Here is a 17,240-nt window from a genome sequence, read left to right on the forward strand (position 1 = left end):
ATAGTTGCCCCATTCTAATATGTTTAACTCAATAATTTGCATCACTGGCATTAGTGAGTGCCGTCTAGGGGTCTAGATTACGTGATACCACTTTTTTTTAAAAAAAAGTTTAAATATGACAAATGTTGTAGAAGTAGCGATAAAGAAACAATGAGGGTTTACCTCAAAGTCCTGTCGACAGAAAAAGGTTTTATGGCAGTTTTTATGGCAGTCTTAGAACAACAGAACTCCTCTTTGGTTCTTGGAAGATCTTTCAACTCTCATCCAAGTCAGATGTTTGGGTCTTTAATCGACTTTTAACCATGTTGGGGCTGTTGGTAGGGCAGTATATATCTGAAACCTCTTGGACTGGAGGTGAAACATCTTCAAGAACCAGAAAGAGAAATCCAGTTGCTTTTTCCTGAAGCTCTCGGGCTGCAGATTTTGTTGAAGCTGTGCAATCTGCATATTTCTCCACCAGGTGGCGCCATTTGACCAGGAGAGCCTCATCATTTTGGAACGCTACCAGCGAACGAGAGCAACAGGCGGGCGCTGTTGCTACCCTCCCTGTCCAGTTTGTTTTTAAATGGATAAACGTGATATTATTGTATTGATCATCTGATTATTGCAACATGAGGTTTTTTTTTCATTTATAGCTGCTCAGATCAACAATGGATGCAAAAAGAGGCAGAACTTGATCTGTGGTGACCTTCATTTGTCATCTCAACCCTGCAGGTGAGTTAAAATGATGGATTCATGGGTTTATTTGTGTTTAGTAGAGCTTTCTGTGTGATTACACTGTCAGGTTGGGTGTGTCCTGCGTGGAGAAAATTTCTTTTTTGTGTTCCACTTTCAGCTACCTGAGGTTTATTGGTGATGGTGATGCTGTCGTCTTTTCACCCCTCTTTCACACACACAATAACAGCATCCAGGTTGCATCCATGGCAACGGCACCGGCGCGCTGTTTATCCTAAAGTGGTGCGGATGGAAAGCAGAGGGATGCTGCTGCTTTGAAACCGCCGTTCAGTCTCGCCAGGTTCAAGGAGTGTCCGTCCGTGCGTCCGTCTGTCTGTCTCTGTCTGTGTCCATGGACGAGGCGGAGGACGGCGAGGAGGAGCCCAAATTCCTGCAGCCTCCACAGCCCCCAGCAGGCAGCTCGACCGGTTGCGAGGATCATGGGAGCAGCGGAGGAGCCAAGATGAAGAAATTTACGCCAGGAGGCGGAGCCGCGTCCATTGCGCGCAAAAACTCCAACAGCAATGAGCTGTGGCTCCTGCAAGACGAGGACTGCTGCGCGCCGCTCAGTGCCAGTGGCAGCGCTGCCTCTGCCCTGTCGAGCCAGAGGGAGGCTGCCGGCGGCCAAGGCGGCTCAGAGTCACACCTCAGAAGGGACACAGCAGAGGGGGGCATCGGCATGATATGCAACAAAAACGGAGACTGTAGAAGGGACCCGGCCAGTTCAGGGAGCCTCTCCTCTCTCATCTCCAGGCAGGAGAAGCAGCCAGATGGAGTAGTGGCAGCCGAAGACGGCAAGATCGCAAGCATGGACGGCTCTGTCCCTTCAGTGGGGCCCGAGGTCAAGACCGTGGCAGCGATGGAGAAGAAGGACTCCAGAGTTTCCTTCTCCAACGCCCCGACTAGTAAAGGACAGACTCCGAGTCAGCAGTCGAGAAATTCTGTCACTTTCTCCAAAGCGGAGGACGGATCACAGATAGTGCCGGATGATGGAGAGTCCAGGTCGAACCAGACGTACATGCAGCGGCAGTTTAGTTCCATGCTGCAGCCCGGAGTTAACAAGTTCTCCCTGCGCATGTTTGGCAGCCAGAAGGCGGTGGAGAAGGAACAAGAGCGCGTAAAGTCAGCGGGTAATTGGATTATCCACCCATACAGCGACTTCAGGTATGGGTCAAATTGAGTTAGGTTCATGAACAGGGCGGGCTGCTACACTGAGCTGCTCTGCTTGGAGGATAAAGAGAAAATGATGTTTGTTCTCTTCTCCAAATCCAACAACTTTAAATGAAGAAAAAATGAATGCATTGTACCTATAAACACACTAAAAAACAAAAATATAAACTTGAATAAGTGATAAAAACAGATGTTTTTTTTACGCACGATGTTTAAAAAGAATTATAAGCTCACATAATGAAGGCAAAGTTAGTTTTTATTCCAGAAATATAATATTTAGAGGGCAGCATTCCCTATTTTACGGAGCAAGGGAACATAGTCACTCTATTGTAGACCCTCTTTTTAAACGATTGCAGTCACTGTCCACACAGATCTTCCTTATTCCTATACAGTGTGCTGCAAGTGATATATTCCACCAAAAAAAAGCCTTTAGAAACGTAAAGTTGAGTTTCAGCACCGAGGACAGTTCCCCTCATTATCTAAACCAGTGATTTCTTGTCTTCACCGCTTTTTATTAGGACGTGTTTCATCAAAATATCATTCTTTTGATTATTTGTCAGTGGTTTCATTCTGTGAAGTGACAGACGATGTTTAACAGTAGGACATTTTCTGAAACGGAGCGTTCAAGTCATGACTCAGCAAGGCACTTCCGTCAGTTTCCCCCGGCTTACTTTCAGCTGATCAGACAGCAGAGTGTGTCTCAGGCTCGTTTAGCGACACTGACAAATTATTATTCTGCCAGCTATTGATGGCTTGGTCTGTCAAATGTAATGAAATGGTGAAAAAAAGCACAATTTGTCCACAATTACATTCTAAAAATGCCTTTTTTTTGTCTCACCAATCATCTAAAACCCTGAGACATGAAGTTTAAAGTCACATACTGTATGAAAAAGAAAGCAGAGAATCTTTGCAGTGGAACAGACAGATATAGAGTAAGTTTGGCTTTTTTTCTTTTGCTTTAAAAGTAACTCGATAATTGATGTATATTCATTCTATTTGCATATACAATCACCAACCACTTTATCAGAATGTATTAAACCTGAAACCAGTGAAATGTAATGCAATCCACAGCCCTGCCATAAATCCTGCTTGTACAATGCTTAACTACAAGGTTATATTTCTACTTTATGATAATTTATTTTTAAGTTTGCTTTTTTTATTCCTAATATGTTACCTCCATATGTTAAGGAAGTGGGCAAATCAGTAGGGACACCTTTAAATGTGATTTTTATCTTCAGCTATAAACACCTTGGTGCCACTTTTGAATGATTTGCTGATTTGAGTTGTTTTGGACAAATACATGTCAAAAAATTCACTGCTTGGGTTCGTTGATGGAGCACAGAACTGCAGCCGTGATGACTTCTGATTGTGTCCCCTGTAGTTGCTATGGAGATTTGAGGTCCCTGAGTCTATTTGGACTTGATTTGGAATGAATTTAGCAGTTTTGTGTTGCTTTTGTTTGACCTGGTCTTGACCCTGATGGTGTGAGTTAACTTAGGTTGATATAATGCACTTAGCGGAAACAAAAATGCGTGTTTTCATAAAATATCGAGCCTTTGTGTTTCAGGTAGAGCTGTTTTCTGAGTGTGTGTGACCCATGAGAGTGCATTTCTTCACAACACAGAGGAAGCTAGAATCTCCACTTGTCACAAATCAAGCAGAATCAGCATCTTTGCTGGCATGTGATATCCATAGCAAACAGCAGCACTTTGAGTGTCTGGACTAGGGATCCACTGATATGGTTTTTTAAGGGCTGATGCCGATTATTAGTATTCAAGAAAGGCAGAGAAATGATATTTGGAATCGATATATATTAAATGTAATGTTTCAACAGCACGTGATAGCAGAGAACCTGTCATTCAAAACTAGACTTCTTCATTAAAAAGGGTGACTATAACTGAATATGTAAAATAGAAATAGGAGTGATTAAATTACAACGCTCTCATCTGTTTATGTGGGATCAACTGAGTTCAATCAGCTTATTTCCTGAAGTTACATCTGCTGTTCCTCTCTATTTTCTTAATATTTCACTGTTCTGTCACTTTTATCGTCCACTAAGGTCCAGATCTTAGAGCTTATTACAATTTCTACAATTCTACAACTTCATTTAGCAGACGCTTTTATCCAAAGCAACGCACATCTGAGGGTAGATACATCACAAGCCAGGATCTAGTCAGGAGAACACAACCTGGATAAGTGCCATTAAATAAGTTCAAGTCTGATAGAACCTTGGTGCTTACAGGCAGTGTGGGAAGTAATAGGATTTTTTTTTTTTTTAATTTTTATGTTTAGCAGTCTGTTAAAGGTGTTAAGCTGGGTCCTTAGTCCTTTCTTAAAGACAGAGAGGGATTCTGCAGATCGAACAGAGTTTGGTGACTTGTTCCACCACTGGAGAACCACAGAGGAGAAGCGTCTAGCTGTCAACCTTGGGCCCTGTTGTGGTGGTTGTGTCAGGTGCCTTTTGTTGGCCAAGTGTAGCATTAATTATTGTTTTACAGCCACTAGCCGTTAGCCTTAGTCACTGTGAGAGAAGCTGATTTCCTGGTTTGTGTTTCTTGTTCAGTTTTTGTGGTCTCTGCTTGAGAGTCATTACTGAGACCACAGATTGATGACAGAGATGGAGCTGCTTTAGACCTGAAGTACCACCTTTAATTTATCAATAATTTACAGATGCTGATAATTGGAAAAATGGCAAATATCCACCATAATATGATCATCATCCAGGAAGATAAATGGTCAATCCTTAGTCCTGACCCCAGTGTTTGAATTTTTAGGTGTGTTTATTTTGGCTGCTACACTGAGGCTCAAATTCTGCCTGATACTGTGTTATCTGATATCCTCTCAGATTTTACAGTTGGATCGAATACATGCAGTTATTTACAGTCTCTGGTTTGGTGTTTTTGTGCATTTTACATGTATGAAGGATTAAATGTGCACCTTCTCCATCTCTAATCATGTTCTGCATCCCCACAGGTTCTACTGGGACTTCACCATGCTGATGTTCATGGTGGGCAACCTGATCATCATCCCCGTGGGCATCACCTTCTTCAAGGACGAGACCACGACGCCGTGGATCATCTTCAACGTGGTCTCAGACACCTTCTTCCTCATGGACCTGGTGCTCAATTTCAGGACTGGCATCGTATTCGAGGACAACACGGAGATCATCCTGGACCCCAAGAAGATCAAGAAGAAGTACCTGAAGAGCTGGTTCATTGTGGACTTTGTCTCCTCCATACCTGTGGATTATATCTTCCTCATCGTGGAGAAGGGCATCGACTCGGAGGTGTACAAAACAGCCCGGGCACTCCGCATCGTCCGCTTCACCAAGATCCTCAGTCTGCTGCGGCTGCTGAGGCTGTCCAGACTCATCCGCTACATCCACCAGTGGGAGGAGGTACGATGGGGTTGTTATATAAGCTCAGGAGGGATGGAGGCTTTAGGCGACCATGTAAGGTCAGACTGGGGAACCACTGCACTGGAAAAAATGCCCCTCTCAAAACAAGAAAAAAACTTATTTCAAGGAATTTTTTACCTTAAAATAAGTGGAAAAAATCTGCCAATAGAACAAGTGAAAAATGGCTTGGTAAGATTTCTTGAAATAAGATATGATATTTAGAATATTGAGATCTAAAAATTAGAAAAAGAAAATTCCAACAATTCCATAAAAGTTTCCTTTAAAATTTTCATTTTAACAAAATCCCCCAAATTTGGCAAGAAAATTCTTGTAAATATTTTCAAAAAATGAGTAAAAATCTTCCAAAAAATCCTAAAAATATCTAAAGTGATTACATATATATCAGTTAAACTTCTAATATTTTCTTTAAGAACATTCACATAAAAATCAACCAAAATCCAGTGAAATTCGCTGGATTTAGAGTAAATCATGAGTAGAGTAAATCATGTGGCACTGTTACCCAGGAAACACGGATTACTCAGGAGAATCACATGGCATATGCCTGGGACTCCCCTGTTTTAGGTTGTTCACTATATTTAAGCAGTGGTAGCTCATATATTGATGTTAGTTGATATTTGTCCACATTAGCATCATTTTAAACATCTTTCTTTAGTCACCTACTGAAACTTTACAATATAAGCATTTTCTGTACCAAAATCTTGAACAGAAAACAGCAACAATTGAATTAGAAACACTTTCTGTGTTTTTTGTATGATGTATGTTGCATTTGTAGATTATATTAGCATGTGTGGAATTTAATTAAATGTTAACACAATAGTATGTTTCTCTAATGAATCCTGCTGGTGAGTTTCAGTGTCTCACAGAAGAGCCTCATTAGCATTACTTCTCCCACAAATGAAAGCTGTTAGAGCTGTATCGATTATCACTGAAGTTATTGTGCAGAAGTAAGGTGAGTTTGGCTCCTCTACTTTCTTTTCACTTTACCGATGCAGCTAAGAATTCATGAAAAAATAATCTGTGCTCAACGGGAGAGGAATTTTCTGAGAAATTAACACAAACACCAACTTTTTAAAAATCTCATAGCAAGAATACCTTTCCCCCCTGTTCCTATATGTGGCATTTCAACCAATTAAAGCATCAAATGGTGGTTAATGGATGCTGACAGACTGGCTAATGCATACACTCAGGCTTCATTGATTCCATTACACACCAGGAAACAATGTCCATCTATAGATAGTTGCATTATCATCCATCATATGCCCTCATGCTACATAAACACAATTAACCCCCGTCTACTCTCAGCAGGCGTTTCCTTGTACGAGGATCCCTGCTTGGATTAACTGAACATATACCTACCCAATGTGTGTTCCCTCACTCTGACAATGACCGCTACTTTGCTGATTACAGAGTGGTAATTTGAGCTCGGCGAGAACCATAATTACCGATTCAAACACACACAACCGAAGGCTCCTTTGCTGCGACTCAGCCCTGCCCTGATCCTCTTAGTTCAGCTCAGCTCTGCTCTGCTCAGCTCGATCCAAACGTGGCTGACTGTGTTTCCCCCTCTGCCCAGCTCAGCTCGGCTCAGCTCAAATAGGCAGCAGTGGGGGTTTCCTAAAAAGATCGCCTTAGTATTGTGATGATTTCACCATAAAACTCAGCTGTAGACCAGCACAGTGGCGAGCACTGGACCACGCACAAACTTAATATCCATATTTCTGGCATGATCTTAGTATAAATTGATGTATGAGTTCATGGAAGCTCATGACGAGCATTGCTGAGAGTGTCCAGAGCAATTTCCTGAGGCAGGGAGGTCGTATTGATGCCTTTTTCATGTGCTAGATGATGATTTTGAATGGGTGGGAGTGTATCCACAAGAGTGACATATTGGTAGCAGGGCTCACATTCATCATGGTAACTAGTTTTTCTCTAAATGCATTTGACCATGTGCAACAGAGAGGAGCAGAAAATAGTTTATCTGTGTTTTCCAGGCTGTGACTTGTGGTCACAGTAATATGCCTTGACCCAGATTGTGGTCTGACAGTGACACATGGCCAGGTGCTGTTCTGGTGTCGAGGGGAACATTAGTCCTGGAGCCTCATTAATCATGATGGGAATGCTTCCTAATCACAGGGCAGGGCCTCACAGTGTGTTTCCCTTTCTGCTTCTCCAAAATGACCCAGGGCCATTAGCCGTTATGGAAGATACTCAAAAAACAAAGCAAAGAAAGTGGCGACTGTGGTGGTTTGTGGCTAAATTACATTTTTTGACCCAATGACGGCGAGCAGTAGAGAGAATAAAGAAGAAGGAATATTCAGCATATATTAAAAGATGTTATCCACATCGTAAAAGCAGCCAGATGCTGAAGATATGTAGGTATTTTAGATTTAGAGGAGAGATGTGATGTGAAATGCTGCACACAGATAAGATACCACATTTTTCTGAGCCCTTGAGCTCTCGTTGTAAATGAGAGATCGTTTTGTGCACTCATCGTGTAAATTGCACATGGGAGAAATTCATGTTTTTTTTGTAAACATGTCATTATTCAGCCAAACACAGACTGTAAGAGAATGGCCCGGAGCTGTTTGAGCCGGAATTATGCACATTAACAAGTCGAGTATAATGTGTGTGAGGTTTTGATATTCAAGTGAGCTGCAAGTCGAGGGCAGCGAGGCCTCTGAAGTGACGGGATGAGTCACAGATCGTCCCGACCTGGCTGCTCCCCAAGTGGAAATTCAAAACAGGCGGCTCGTCTGCAGACGCACGCACACACACGCACACACACGCACACACACACACACACGCACACACACGCACACACACACACATACACACACAGTATTTGGCCTAGTTCACATGTAGGACGATTCTCATGACTCAAGTGAGAAATGTGCCTTTGTTTCTGATATAAGAAACCACCAAATGGGCTCATAAGACAGGACTTTCCAATATGTATGTATGTGTATATATATATATATATATATATATATATATATATATATATATATATATATATATATATATATATATATATATATATATATATATATATATATATATATATATATATATATATATATATATATATATATATATATATATATGTAAGATATATATATATATATAATGGAGATGTACAGTGTCTGGCCTACTTCTCTTCCCTGTTGGACATTTTTCTTGGCCCCTGGTTGGGAAATATGCGTTTACTTATGATTTAGTGAAGCATCCAGTTGGCCCAGTTAAGCAAGGATTTCACACCAGTGCACACACACATGCATGTAAAACACACACACTCACACACACGGCGGTAATAAGGCCTGGCTGATATCCAACGAAGCCACACTGAGTTGCGTTTACAAGGTTGTGACCAGCTCTCACACGAATGAGCCTCCTTACCTGAGGCTGATCAAAGCTTCATCAGCATCTTGTTTTGTCATAAATGATTACAAACCACGCACCCTGTTGAGTTTTTTCCACACCTAGTTATAAGGGAGAACTTGAGACATGATTCTGCTGAGACTTAGAGGCCACAATATAGCACATTATGCAAAAACCCCAATTAAAGTGTATCCCTTGTAACGTTAAGCACAAATACATTCATAAAGATATTATTCCCTACAGTTCCTCTTTTCAGCTGCACCTGCCTGTATTTTTATATAAAAATAGGCTAAATAACTACTAATAAGCCAACGAGAATGGGGCTGCTCTTAAACTATTGACTTTGCAGCTCCTCTCAGCTCGAATGCCTCTTTTAGCCCATTGTTTTGGCTTTCCAGATCCCAACTTTATTGTTTTGAGTCACTCTCACTCCAAATTTAGCAACTAACCTTACCAAATGTGTAAATACTGTTTGTTAACCTGTAAATATAAGAGGTGAGGTGAACATGTTGATGTTGTGTGTACAACTTTTCACACACCCCCAAGTGGCCAAAACAGACTAGTTAAACCTGCCTGGAGTATAGCCGTGTCCCAGTCTCCACCCAGAGGCTCAAGCACTAAACTCTCACAGGCTCAACTGACTTTGCAGCTGCAATGCTACTGATTGTATGAGCTTCTGGGGGCTCTAAATGATACAAAACGGAGAAATCTGACAATATATTGTGATTAGCATGAAAAAAGTGAATTTGGACTCGCAGTTTAATCAGCTGCTCAGTTGATCTTTCTTGATTTGTGACATTACAGTGTTTGTATATCATAGCACACTATGAAAAGTCAGAAAAGCCATGAACATCACCATCAACGTCACCAACTTCTCTATGAGCTATGGGAAAGTCCCTCAGGGAAGTCTGCAGACTCAGGAAGTCCAAAAGTTTGCACCAGAGCGCCGCTTGATGCTCTGACAGCGGGACACTCCTAAAGCCTCATGCAGTTAGCAGGAACGCATCTCAAAGTCTGTTCATCCATGAGCGTGGGGACTGAGATTGGACCTATGATTTATCCATCCATCCATCAACTGCACCTGCAGAATCCTGTGGAGGGTTGCTTGGGCCTGGAGTCGATCCCAGCTGACACTGGGCGAGAGGGCAGGGTATTAAGAGTGCAACGTTCACTGAAGTAATTATTCTTCAAAGTTAAACAACTTATCCTTCACTGTTAGCTCATAAATCCTAATATGTAAGCAGTATAATATGCACTGAAAGATTTCGAACGACAGAGTGAATGAGAAATTGCATTGAGGTGTGCAGATCTACTGAAAATAACCTCATTATCGGCCAAACTATAGCCGAGCTCTCCTCAGTATGACAATATCCTGGATGTGCCACTTCAGCAGTGTTTACCATCCATTCACTTCTGACTCCATCTGTATAAACACTGATTTTTCATTCTCCTCACACATCTAACCCGACTTTTTCTCCCTCTCTCCTCCTCCTGCTGACAGATCTTCCACATGACCTATGACCTGGCCAGCGCTGTGATGCGAATATTCAACCTGATCGGTATGATGCTGCTGCTGTGCCACTGGGATGGATGTCTCCAGTTCCTCGTTCCGATGCTGCAGGACTTTCCAGCTGACTGCTGGGTCTCCCTCAACAAGATGGTGGTAAGCAGAAAATATGTTTGTGGGTGACGCAATCGCAAAAGTGTTTGTTAGCAAAGCAACAGCTATGGCAAAACCAAAATCATAAAACCACAATCCCTGTGGAGCACAGAGGTGTTTTGTTTTCTTCTCAGATGGGGAAATAGGATTCATGTAAAGCTGAGTTTTGCACATATTCGTGCACAGATACATACGCAGCACTGGCCTCAATTAAAACCTCTACTAGTTAAACCCAGCAGACGTGCTAGCATGCAGAAGAAGCCTCTTTTCACTCGGTCCGTACAGCACTGTCATGCCGTTTGTTATTGAGCATTTTCTCTTCTTTGCTTCTCCTCTCAGATGTTCTTCCTTCCTTCTAGCTGGCAGGTAGCTTCTGGCCATCTGCTGACAGACAGACCATTAGGAGAGGTTTTCTCCAACATTAATGCTGGCATGAAAAAACAAAACCTCTCTGGAGAGTGGTGTAACACTCGAGCTGCATGGAAAACAATTACCTAACTAGATCATTAATGAACAGTCAGGACTAAAAACACGTTCATTTTGTAATTGCAATCTTTATCAACCGGCCAATATTTGCAGAACAGGAGCATCACTTGCTCAGTTAACCTTTTGAACCCCAATTCTCCCTTTAGCATTCCCTTTAAGCAGCTAAACAGTAATAATACATCCACACAGATTGCAAAAACCTCTAAATCGTTGCTGTCCCTAAATATTCTAGCAAGGACAAATACCTGCCTATCTTAATGCTATTTGAGATCTCCAATAAATCCCAAATCTGGACACAAATACAGAAGAACCCCCACCCCCTTACTTACACACACACACACACACACACACACAAAAAAAAGAATGCTGTATGGGTCTTTATCCTTTTGGACTTAAGCCCTTCCATCCAGCCTGACTCGTCTTTCTGTATTGGAGATAACAGATTGGAAGTTGGTGACTGACAGGGCCGGAGGCAGCGAGAAGTCAGAGGATATGAACTGTGTAAACTGTAAACCTTGTCACTCAATATGTGCCACTTTAACACTTGTTTTTGTTACTATTCACATGTGTATCTGCATTCACATATACAGCATGTTTGTGCACCAGCAAAAAAAAAAGATTACAGATGAAGCATTATCTTCAGTTTTATTAACACTTAAAGCAGCAATACAAGCTGTTTGTGCTTTTTTTTAAACATGCATGAGAATTAAACTTAAACTCTGACACTGGTTTGAACCTTTTTTATTTAATACTTGAGGGATATTTCAGTACTTCTTGCAGTTGATGTGATGAACTCAAAGAAAGGCTTTTTTTTCCCCTGATCTGTTGCCTACAGTTGGTAGAGGGAGTGTGTATTTAACAAAGAGGTGATGACTGGTTCGGGGAGCAGCTTTGGCAAAACAGATGAGCAAACACTGGAGAAGTGATTTGCATGTAGCCACAGAGAAAGAGAGACTTGCACTAATGAAATAAATAGATTTACAGGGAGTTACAGGGGACGATTTGCGCTGATATTCGAGGAATAAATGCAGGAAGAATGTGTTGTAAATGACTGACTTAATAGAAATTGCAGTTTTTGAATTAAAATCATCTGTAACAGAAACCAAGTGGAAAGATGTTATAAGTTCACTGCTGCAATATCAGAATCTGCACATGACTGTAGCTGTGTTGCAACATTTTTTATTTTTTGGAGGGAAAGCTAGATCTTTGCTGCATCTAAGGAAGTTCGGTCGACTGGCTAATTCCTCCTTCATGCTTTTGTCAGGCTGTTTTCATGAGCCGCTCTGATTCTGCTGCTATCTGCTAAGAAATGTTCCATAGGCCGAGAGGGAACCTTCTAATTTTGGCTCGTAGATATTGTGACATTCAGGGCCCCTGAAAACAACACTGCGACACACTGGTGCATGTGTTCGTGCTGATAGGTGTGTATATGTGATCTCCGGGAACAGATGGATCTCACACCCATTGACCCTGGGGGACATCGCTGTTGCTTCCCTGTCGCTCCATCTCGGTTTTCTCGTTTCATCTCTGGCCCTCTTTTTACTCTCTACACACGCTTTTTTTTTTCTATCTCTTTATGTCACTTCTGTAGAGTTTGACTTAGACTGTGTGAAGAAATAATCTTGCATATTTCCCATATTGCTCAAACATATCTCCCAGTTCCCAGTGGCAGCTTTAAATGAGCCTCTTGTCAGCATTCAGCTCCAATCTAAAGAGATATTTTGGGTCGATGTGGATGTTTTCCAATCTCACAGACGTCTCAGCTCTTATATTGCACTGTGACACTTTTGTATATACTGTTAATTATCACAGATGCCTATGAATACAGAGAAAATGCATTGCTCACTTCGCCTCATCTCCCTCTCGTTCTGTCTACGGTATCAGTTTTCCCTCTTTGATGCCTCGCCGTGTTGTTTGTGCCTGTTTCTGAGCTCAGTGCCACGATACCAGCGAGCACCCATGTGGGCGTGGCCACCTGGTACGTTGTGCCGCTGCCATCTCGGGGTAATCAAGGTCAGATCCTCTTTGGAGGATGAGAGACGCAGCGTTAAATGATCCTAAGGCTTCACCTCAGGCTGCTGGACTTTCCTTTTTGCCTTTATTGCATTGAAAAGCATGTGACACTTGCTCTCATATCAATCTTATGAGAACTATTATACCTGCTCTTACATCCATGTGCTTATTTTTTTTAGCTTTATGTGCCCATGAGACTATGGAAATAACCGTAAAAGCCTCCTTTCAGGTTCTTTTTGTCCTGTAATGTATTCATCTCTGTGTCCAGATGCTCAAAAACAAAATCTGCGACTTGTGAAAGACATGCACGCAGCAGACAGTGGTGTTTACTGTAATCCCGATAATCAGGCTCCTGCAGCATCGTGATCACAAGAGACCGGATCACCTCGGTCTGTTATGTAAGTGACTCTGTTATGTGGATGATGACAGGTGCTTTTGTCCAATCTATCTCAGCCTGATTGACTGTTAGATCAATGGCATGAGAATAAAGCCGCTCTTTTCCCTCTCAACTTCTTCCCCGTGCCTCAGGCTGAACTGTGTTTCTGTGGTTTAATATTTAGGGCTGCTGGGAGACATTTTACCATAGTAGAAGGAGAAGAGTTGCTGCTGTGACTACGATCGTGCACCAATTTGTGCGGCCTTATTTATTCATGTGCGCTGTATGAGACACACTCATGCTTTGAAAGTTAATAGGGAGATCCTCCATTCATTCAATAACTGAGGGCATCTAACTGGCAGGCAGGACTGTCAGCGCACATGAGAATAATGGACAGTTCCGGTGTGGGATTGGTGGGTGGAGGTGTTGGTGTGTGTGTGACTGACAACTGCCTCTTAGGATCCGACAGCAACGCTCAGCACTAATTTGCTACAGAGCTCAGTAACACAATCAGAATTTTTCAGAGAGAATAAATTAAAGTGGGTGACACAGTACAGTGAACGATATAAAACAGAACCAATAAGAGTGAGAGGCTTGTAGAAATTGGTTGAATCCTCAGTAAATTGAGGTTTTCCAATGGCATGTCAGGCACGTGTATGAGAGTACGCTGTTTTGCTGCCCCACAAGGTCGATTTATTGCAGAATCATGCAGGATTCTATGTTATATAAAGAAAATTAAGGTCACTATTACAATATTTAAGGTATCCATGAATATGTATTTTTGTTGGAAGGAGATTATAAGCTCAGATTTGAGTTTTGTTTTTTTTTTTGCTGGGTCACACCATGTGGTAGCTAGTCAAAGAAAGTAGCTTCACAGGCTGGTTAGTCTTTGTGGGGCAAGTCGGCCCTGTGAAACCAACCCCATTCTATAAAGGAAAAGTTGCCATTTTTAGATATGCACTGAAATACAGTGAGTGCAGCTTTTTATTGAATAACATTAACTTTTTTGTACACTTTCCTTATTATATATCTTGAAATAACACAAGTAGAATTAACAATAATTCAGATTTGTGTAAGAGAGGTGGTGCTTTTTCCAAACACAGGTACACTCTCAGAATGATTGATCAACTTTGTGTAGTTTAAATATAATGTATGTAAGCTTATGTTTCACTTTCTGGGCTGGTTCTCCCTCTGATGTAGTTTCCTCTCATGCGGTTTCACTTTAAAATGCTCCTTTGCATCACACCAGACGCTGCCACCTTGATGTCTCACACACAAACTGTGCAGTGGATGTTTTTTTCTCATACAGTGACACAGCAGCATTGATTTTTATTCCTTTTTTAAAAAATACAATGCTAATATCTAGTGCATTTTGCTGCCATTTATAGATTATACAGATTTTGTAAGGATTTTGCAGGTTTTTCCTTTGAGTGATAGATGTCGGCATCTGAAGTAGGGACCGACTGACATGGGTTTTACATATTAATAAAGAAAGGTAGTTAATCGATATTTTGGCCCGACATACATTAAATGTAATGTTTTAACAGCATGTTCTAACAGGGAACCTGTCATTTCTAACGAGGCTTCTTCATTTATAAATGTAACTATAACTGAATATGTGAATTAGAAATCAGAGTGATTAAATTAGGATCTTTCACTGTTCTATCACTTTTATTGTCCACTGAGGTCCAAATCTCTTAAGCCTTATTAATTATTGTTTAGTTTCTGCTTGTGAGGCATTTCTGAGACCATAGAGTGATGACAGACAGAGAGAGGAGGCTGCATCAGACCTGAACAGAGAATTTAATTTATCAATAATCGGTCGATCAAAATAATGATACCTATATTTGTAAAAATGGAAAATATCAGCCATCGATCAGGCTGATAGTTGGTTTGGCCCTAATCTGAAGGGCTTGATGTATGAGGAGGCACTTATGTAGAGTACTGGGTGAGAAGAGCTTTGTCCATTAAAACTTGAATGTGAGTCCATCCAGTAGCTGTTATGAACTAAATAAACAGATCATGTGACTATGGCAACAAAGATAACCAGCTCTCCACAGTGTTGTTACTGTATGTTCAAAGCAGCAATACAGATTTTTTTCTTTTTGTTACTGCTGCATCAAAGGCCCGTCCTCACATTTGATGCGAGCAGAGCAGAATATACTTTGGACTTGACTCATATGGGCACAGCTTGCATCATCAGCTCAACACATTCTCCAGATGCACATGGTTGCACACCAACAGCGATCTGAACTCTACAGCTGTGTCTCAGTTCAGAGGCTGGATCATCCAACTTTACATGAAGGTGGAGCTCTCAGAGGACTTCAATCTGCTTTTTTTTCTCAGAAATGATCCAAATTACTCCTAGTTACAGTAGTGCACCAGTGATTTCCGCCCTTGTCTGCAATAAATTCCTCTTGCATGGCTAGATTCTCAGTGTCTCTGAATGCAGAGGGATGACAGCTGTGGTGTTTTTTGTTGCAGTGCTGCCAGTACTGAGTACCTCAGGGCTTAATGTTTGGATAAAAACAACTTCCACAAAACAAAATCCCCCAAAAATACAGATGTCAAGCTGGCAACAATGCAGCCAACTACTGAATGGTTTTCAGTTTTTATACGTGAAATACTGCGTGTAGCCAACAAATAACCAGTTCATCAGATCTAATTTCTATTATGTGGTAGCTGTTATTTGATCACATGGACTTCTTCCTCAGTGTATCTGTCAAAGGATAAATACCAGTTAAAGGCTAATGAGCTCAAACCCAGTAACAGCAGCTTATTGAGCAGCAAGTCAAGATCCACTGAGTCAAATTCTTCTTGCAAATCCATTATGTCCCGCAAAGTAATTTACAAGGATCCATTTCACATCTGATATAGTCAGTTAAAGAATACACAGGGGTAAGAATTTCATAAACCAGACTAGAATATAATATTAAATTGATTATCATGCACAACACAAATGTTCTTTTAGTGTTCGTTTACTTTTCAGCCATGCTAGTTGCAAAGCTCTAGGGACCAACCAGTTCAGCCCACATTAAAATATCTCAAGAAGATTTAGATGGATCATAATGGATTTGATGACGAGTATAAGGACAAATGCAAACCCTGAAACTTTTTATTTGCATTTTCTTCTTTTTTAATGTATCACTTTGAAATATTTCTCATTTATTGCAATAACTCAGTCTAAAGTATATTCAGTTTTGCATGATGATGCTACAGTTACAATTCACAGCTGTTTTTGTTTTTCAGAAAGTAGAAAAATGCTGCATTTGGTTGACTTTAATTCACTTAAAAACAACATTAAAGGTTCAGTTTAAGTTAGGGATACACCGATTGTCAACCTGGTCGATTATCATGGCTGATTATTGATAAATCAGATGTGCTACTTCAGGTGTGACGCAGCCTCCTCTCTCTGTCTGTAGTCACTCTGTGGTCTCATATATGTCTCTCAAGCAGCGATTGCACAAACTGAACAAGAAACACAAACAGCTGCCACAAACCGAGAAGACCATGGGCACCCCTGTAGCTCAACAGGTTAAACAGGCGACCAATAAACAGGGGCTGTAGTCACCAAAGCAGTAGTCAGGGGTTTGATTCCAGCCCATGGGCCTTTGCTGCAGGTCCTTCTCCATTTTTTTCCTGTCATTACTGTCAGTAAAGCTGAACCAAAGCCAAAAAATAAGAAAAAAAAAGGAAGAAGGCAATCACAGATTACCCTGAAACAGAGTCTGGAAAACAAAAAATAATCATATTTTAGGTTATGGACCTTAGAGGATAGTGAAAGTGATAAAACATTGCAAGATTAAGAAAACAGGAGATAAACTAATCCATCTCAATCGATCTCACATAAACAGAGGAGAGTGTCCTAATTCAATAACTCCTATTTCTGTTTTACATAGTTAGTTATAATCCCCCTTATTAATGAAGAAGTCTAGTCAAGTTCCCTGTTATCACATGCTTGAAGAACATTACATGTAATGTACACTATATTGGCTATATTAAGTATTGGCTCACCCATCCAAATA

General features: G+C 41.1%; 1 protein-coding gene across 1 annotated transcript in view; it reads left to right on the forward strand.

Annotated features, from left to right (window-relative positions):
* Window positions 1–325: 325 nt before the first annotated feature.
* hcn2b (hyperpolarization activated cyclic nucleotide-gated potassium channel 2b) overlaps window positions 326–17,240 on the forward strand; it is a 52,406-nt gene continuing 35,491 nt past the window's right edge. The window contains exons 1-4 of the mRNA XM_023286241.3: window positions 326–714; window positions 905–1,878; window positions 4,858–5,281; window positions 10,182–10,343. Coding sequence (XP_023142009.1) covers window positions 1,067–1,878; window positions 4,858–5,281; window positions 10,182–10,343 — 1,398 coding nt within the window. The 5' untranslated portion in view covers window positions 326–714; window positions 905–1,066. The remainder of the gene's footprint in view (window positions 715–904; window positions 1,879–4,857; window positions 5,282–10,181; window positions 10,344–17,240) is intronic.

This window comes from Amphiprion ocellaris, chromosome 2 (assembly GCF_022539595.1).
Source record: "Amphiprion ocellaris isolate individual 3 ecotype Okinawa chromosome 2, ASM2253959v1, whole genome shotgun sequence".
Taxonomy (NCBI): domain Eukaryota; kingdom Metazoa; phylum Chordata; class Actinopteri; family Pomacentridae; genus Amphiprion; species Amphiprion ocellaris.